This window comes from Siphateles boraxobius, unplaced genomic scaffold (assembly GCF_051911475.1).
Source record: "Siphateles boraxobius isolate OS27281-9 unplaced genomic scaffold, OSU_SipBor_1 9, whole genome shotgun sequence".
Classification (NCBI taxonomy): domain Eukaryota; kingdom Metazoa; phylum Chordata; class Actinopteri; order Cypriniformes; family Leuciscidae; genus Siphateles; species Siphateles boraxobius.
The window spans coordinates 32158201-32164203 of NW_027509219.1; the positions used below are offsets into that span (position 1 = coordinate 32158201).

Genomic DNA, 6003 nt, shown 5'->3' on the forward strand with positions numbered 1-6003 from the left:
CAATCAGAATGGCCCTGTGCTCCCCCTCCCCTCTCCCACTCTCTTCTCCCTCCATATGTGAGAGGAAGATGGTTGCAGACAGCGTGGGCCTGTTTTTAATGTCGCACATCCTGCCGTGATCCCACCGGGAGCAAGAAGAGGAGAACAATCCCTCCATTCAGGTCAATTTCTCTCTTTCACTCACTCTCAAGCTTTTACATGATGATGCTCTCCAGTAATTAAATTTGAATGTGATTTTGTCACCCAGTTCCTGTTTTTGGAGGAAGGGACCTGGAATCAGCCAGAGCAGAGAGGTGAATCACCCTTCATCCATCTGTTTTACATCATTTACCATGTTGAGATGAGGTTTTGTGTTAGTTTTCCTGTAGGCATTTGCTTTCTTAGATGTTCTTTTGTGCAACATTTCCCTTTTTATCATTTGGCAATGCTTTGTTATATTTTAGGGTTAAAAATGACTGGTTGTACTTCGTATCATAGTAACACCATGTTTTTTATGGACATGCTCCGGAATTCTTTGAAGTGTACTGTAAATAAATATGATGCACTTACAAAAAAGTATAAATGGTATTACCACAGAGTACTATATAAAAACGGTAACACTTTACAATAAGGTTCCATTTGTTAACATTATAGGAAACTGCATTAGTTAACATAAACTAAGAAGTCTAAAACATTTATTAATCTTAGTTAAGGGTAATTTCAACATTTACTTATACATTATTAATATATGTTCATATTATTTAATGGACCTGAGCTAACAATGAACAGTTGTATTTTTATTAACATTAACAAAGAATAATAAGTTCTGTAACAAATGATTTGCTCTTTGTTAACTTTAGTTAATGCATTAACAACCATTAACTAATAGTACCTTGTTGTAAAGTGTTACTGTGAAAACTACTGTATGGTACATGAATTTTAGTACAATAGTATTTTTCAAAGTACCATGTTATTATCATATGATACAATCATTGTACCATGGGTACAGATTTCAAAGTGTAACATTTCAAAGAAATTTTCGGAGTAAAAACTGATTTTGTATGATAAAAAAACAAAAAAACACTCAGTCTACTCTAGACAGCCAACATCAGGACCCTCAAAATCAAATATGGTTACAGGGGGAAAATCAAAATTTTCGAAACTCTTAAAGACCCAATGAGTGAAATGAATTTACTCTCTCATGTCGTCCCAAACCTGAATGAATAACTTTCTTCTATGAAACACAAAAGAAGATATTTTGAACAATGTTGGTAACCAAACTGTATCGCTTCCCATGACTTCCATTGTATCGACAACAAACACAATGGAAATCGAAACTGTTTTCTTCAAAATATCTTCTTTTGTGTTTCGCAGAAGAACGAAAGGCATAATGGTTTGGTACGAGATCAGTGAGTGTATTTTGGATTTTTCTTTTTGGGTGAACTATCCCTTTAATATGGGTTGTTATGGACATTAAGCAAAAAATGTTTGTATATGTCACTGAATAATATGTTGATTATTTTGTCTTGCATTAAACAGAAGCGAGTTTCTTCTTGCCGCCGCTGTGTCCAGCATGCAGCATCACTCGTCTGAGGTGTCCCGTCTGTATCAGACCGAGTTCATCCGGAGCGCGCGGGCGGTGGGCGTGCTGTGGGCCATCTGTACGCTCTGCTTCGCTATCATCGAGGTGGTCATTCTCATCCAGCCGTCCTGGGTGGGCACTCGAGAGCTGCACTACCGTGGAGGAGGACCGGCCCCCCCGAGCGGGACGCTGGGCCTCTTTGAGGTGTGCGTTGAGACCGATTGGCCCGTCCCAGAATGCCGTGGGTCTCTTCACACCCTGACCCCACTCCCTGCCTTCCAGTCTCCCGCTGTGCTGGTGTGCATGTCTCTCACCATGGTGTGGGCCAGCGTGGGCTGCCTGTGTCTGTTCCGCTTCTGCAACACAGCAACGGTCTACAAGATATGTGCTTGGCTGCAGCTCACAGCAGGTGAGACGCTTCTTCAGGTCAAAGGAGTCTCTCATGCTCACCAAGGCAGTGAAAACTGGAATATTGAGAGATATTACCATTTAAACGAACTGTGTTCTCTCTGAATATATTTTACATTTACAGCATCGTTACTCCAGTCTTCAGTGTCACATGATCCTTCAGAAATCTGATTTGATGCTCAAGACACATTTCTGATTGTTTTTGTGCTGCTTAATATTTTTGTGGAAAGTGTTGCATTCATAAAATTAGATTTAGATAAACACGAGAAAAAACATTTATATTAATAGAAATCTTCTTTAAGTCTATTACTCCTGTCTGAATAGAAGTTAGGACTCCAATATATAATTTAAATCAAATCTAATTTGAACTTGGTATAAAAAGAAGCCTGTTTTAGGATCATTAAGTTGTTTTGCATTGTGATACTATTTTCATGACAATCAAGCAATTCATTTTCCCTCAAACAGTCATTACTGTAATGCAATCAGACATTTGACCTCTTTTGTATTTTTTGTACTCATTCTCATTAAAATAATGAATGAATGGTTTCACAAGGAGGTAGCAACTTCTATGATGTATATATAAAAATATAGATAGATAGATAGATAGATAGATAGATAGATAGATAGATAGATAGATAGATAGATAGATAGATAGATAGATAGATTTTGAGATAGATAGATAGATTGTGAGGTGAAATACAGTATGATCCAGAGATGAGTGTAGTAAGTAAGCGTGTGATTTCCTCTAAAGAGCTCATATATTCAGGGTTTTTTTTGCACCAAAAACATCATATCTGTTTCTCATAACCCTTACTTATGATTTATGACCCTAAGAGCTAAACATGCGTTTTTGCTATTGTACCTTCTGAAAGATGTAAATGAGCTTGTTTATGATTGGCGTACCTCTTTGTGTGTTAAATGAGGCTCTAGTCTAGGGTCACAGGCTGTAGGTTTGCTGTCGAGTCCTATATAGTTTGCACTGCCATCCTTCAATAGCAGCCTCAAAAGAGCTATATTACATTGAGAATCTCTCCACACTGAAATGTGGCCTTCTTGACTGGAAATCTGATCTAAACATGTTAAGCAGCACATTCTGTCTCTCTCTCTCTCTCTCTCTCTCTCTCTCTCTCTCTCTCTCTCTCCTTCTCTCTCTCTCCTCTCTCTCTCTCTCTCTGTCTCTTGCTCTCTCGCTCTCTCGCTCTCTCTCTCTCTCGCTCTCTCTCGTGTTCCTAATGCATATCTGTTTGTATCCCCAGGCTTCTGTTTGGCCCTGGCGTGTGTATTGTTCCCAGACTCCTGGGCGTGTGCTGAGATGCGGGCGCTGTGCGGGGAGCGTGTGAGTAGTTTCTCCCCAGGGAACTGCTCCGTTCACTGGGCGTACATACTGGCCATGCTGGGGGTCCTGGATGCCGGCATACTTTCCACGCTGGCTTTTGTTTTAGGTAACCGCCAAGATGCCCTGCTGCCAGAAAATGCCAAGGATGGTGATGGTAAATGAAAAAAAAAATCATGTTTTACAGCCCATTTTAAGAGAGTTTAGTTAGCATGATTTTTAAACTAAATTATATAAAAAAAAATCTCAATTAAAAAAGAATTATATATATATATAAAAATATATGTGTGTATATATATATATATAAATATTTTAGTGCTGAGCAACGATTTATCGCATCCAAAATAAAAGTTTGTGTTTACATAATATATGTATTTGTACTGTGTATAATTATTTTGTATATATAAATACACACATATGCATGCATATTTGTAAGAAATATTTGCATGTATATACTGTATATATATTTTTGCATAATTTATATTATAAATAAATATAAATATTGTATATATAAAATAAAAAAATGTTCTTAAATATTTACATGCATGTGTGTGTATTTATATATACAAAACAATTATACACAGCACACACACATATATTTTGGAAACACAAACTTATATTTTGGATGCCCAGCGATCGTTGCCCAGCACTAATATATATATATATATATATATATATATATATATATATATATATATATATATATATAATATGTATATATTACATTCAAATATAAATATGTTTTATGCTCTTTTTTTACTGCATTATTAGTATTGTTAAATAAAACTAAAATATTAAAAAACGTTTTTGTTAATTGAAATAAAGCTGATATAAAAAAATGTAAATAAAAAAGATAAAATTGCTAAAATGACCTAAACTGAAATAAAAATCAAGCTTAATAGTAGTATTTTGATAAAAGCTAAAACTTATATTAACAAAATGACTACAACTAAAATGAAAATGACTCCTGAAAATATAACAAATAAAAGATAATTCAAAATATGTATAAATATTATAATAGAATATAAATGATACAAAAAATACATATACTGTATGTGTGTGTGTATATATATATATATAACCAATATGCCAATGTACAACCTATATATATTAATATATTATATAATTAACATATATATATACTTCATATACTATTCTAAAATATATTCATATTAATAAATGTTGGCAAATTATTTTTCTTTTCTTTTTCTTTTAATACAGATATACTAAAAACTGGCTTTCCTTTTGATTGTGATATTATGGTAATAAGGTGATATGGGGAGCTGTACTGCTTCCTTTCTTAATTTACTAAATTCCTAAAATGTACTAAATGTTAATCCTATTCATTATCATGTTATCCTCTACATCCAGATGTTTCAATCATGCTGTTTTCTCCTCTCTCCTCAGTGACTGGCTTGTTACTGGCAGCATGAAGAGGCCTGAGCGGTTCTCAACAGCCAGAAACTGCTGGCAAGACTGGAATCGAGCTTATGTTTTTAATTGGCACTAGCATTCAACCCAGCATCCTCTCCTCTCTTCTGCAGCTCACATCACTGTTCTTTCTCACCCTGTCAGGTGGCCGTTTCATCACGTCGTCTGTGAACTTCACTCTCGACAAATAATGATGACATGAAACGTGTGAAGAAATGCTCGGCATGATGTCATCATTCTGTGAAGTCAGCTTACATAACCTGTCTGCGTAGAAACAGTCACCTGGCAACTGTATCCGAGTCCTTTCTCCCCTGACGGAGGAACATTAGTCTGATCTAATAATGGTGGCTTTAAACAGAGAAGAGGAAAGGTCATTTTCTTTAGTGCATTTCTATTTGAGTTATAGTCCGTCTAACAGATAAAATTAATGTTTTTTCCAATTAAATGATGTTTGATGTTTGGTTCTGTGTTCTGGTCATTTCTTGTGCATGAATTTATGATGAGATCTGAAGATGTAGTCACAGTTTCAGTGTTATAATTAAAGTCACACTTTAGATTAGGGTCCAATTCTCACTATTACCGTAACTACGACTTTTACCTCAATAAACTCCTAATTACTGCTTATTAATAGTTAGTAAGGTAGTTAAGTTTATTAAGGTATTGAGAAGGATTAAGAGATGTAGAATATGGTCATGCAGATTAAGGCATTAATATGTGCTTTATAACAATAAACAGTCAATATCCTAGTAATATGCATGCTAATACGCAACTAGTTAATAGTGAGAATTCGGCCCTAAATTAAAGTGTTACCTGTTATTCTATATATCTGGTTAATTAGTTTTATTGATGACCTATTTATTTTCTTAATGCATGCTTCTGGTCTATAAAGATTATACATGTATACATTCACACACACACACAGATATATATATATATATATATATATATATATATATATATATATATATATATATATATATATATACATATCTGTGTGTGTGTGTGTGTGTGTGTGTGTGTGTGTGTGTGTGTGTGTGTGTGTGTGTATATACACTGCCCAGCCCCGAAAAAAGTTGCTGTTTGGATTAAAATAGACAAATAGTCTGATTATTATATTTCTATGGAAATAATATGGTAGTAATTAGTAAAGTCAACTGCAACTTCTGTTTTATGCCTACTTTAAAACTACATGCCGTCTGAATCTTCTTCACCCACCGTTTATACATAAGTCCTTTTCTTAGTCGTGACTTTGTTGTGCTTGTGTGATTTT

The 6003-nt window shown here is 34.8% G+C and overlaps 1 protein-coding gene across 1 annotated transcript; it reads left to right on the forward strand.

The window, feature by feature from the left end:
- Positions 1-36: 36 nt before the first annotated feature.
- On the forward strand, positions 37-5194 carry lhfpl4b (LHFPL tetraspan subfamily member 4b). Its single transcript, XM_077224467.1, has 6 exons — positions 37-161; positions 248-293; positions 1519-1970; positions 3226-3459; positions 4710-4772; positions 4878-5194. The coding sequence occupies exons 3-5, from the start codon at positions 1553-1555 to the stop codon at positions 4733-4735; spliced, it is 678 nt and encodes a 225-aa protein (XP_077080582.1). The 5' UTR covers positions 37-161; positions 248-293; positions 1519-1552; the 3' UTR covers positions 4736-4772; positions 4878-5194.
- Positions 5195-6003: the final 809 nt, after the last annotated feature.

Excerpts from the sequence above, each read along its gene's own strand:
- lhfpl4b (XM_077224467.1), top strand. The coding sequence starts at position 1,553 with ATGCAGCATCACTCGTCTGAGGTGTCCCGTCTGTATCAGACCGAGTTC. Across the intron at positions 1,971-3,225 it reads TTGGCTGCAGCTCACAGCAG|GCTTCTGTTTGGCCCTGGCG; the intron begins GTGAGACGCTTC and ends TTGTATCCCCAG. Across the intron at positions 3,460-4,709 it reads AAATGCCAAGGATGGTGATG|TGACTGGCTTGTTACTGGCA; the intron begins GTAAATGAAAAA and ends CTCTCTCCTCAG.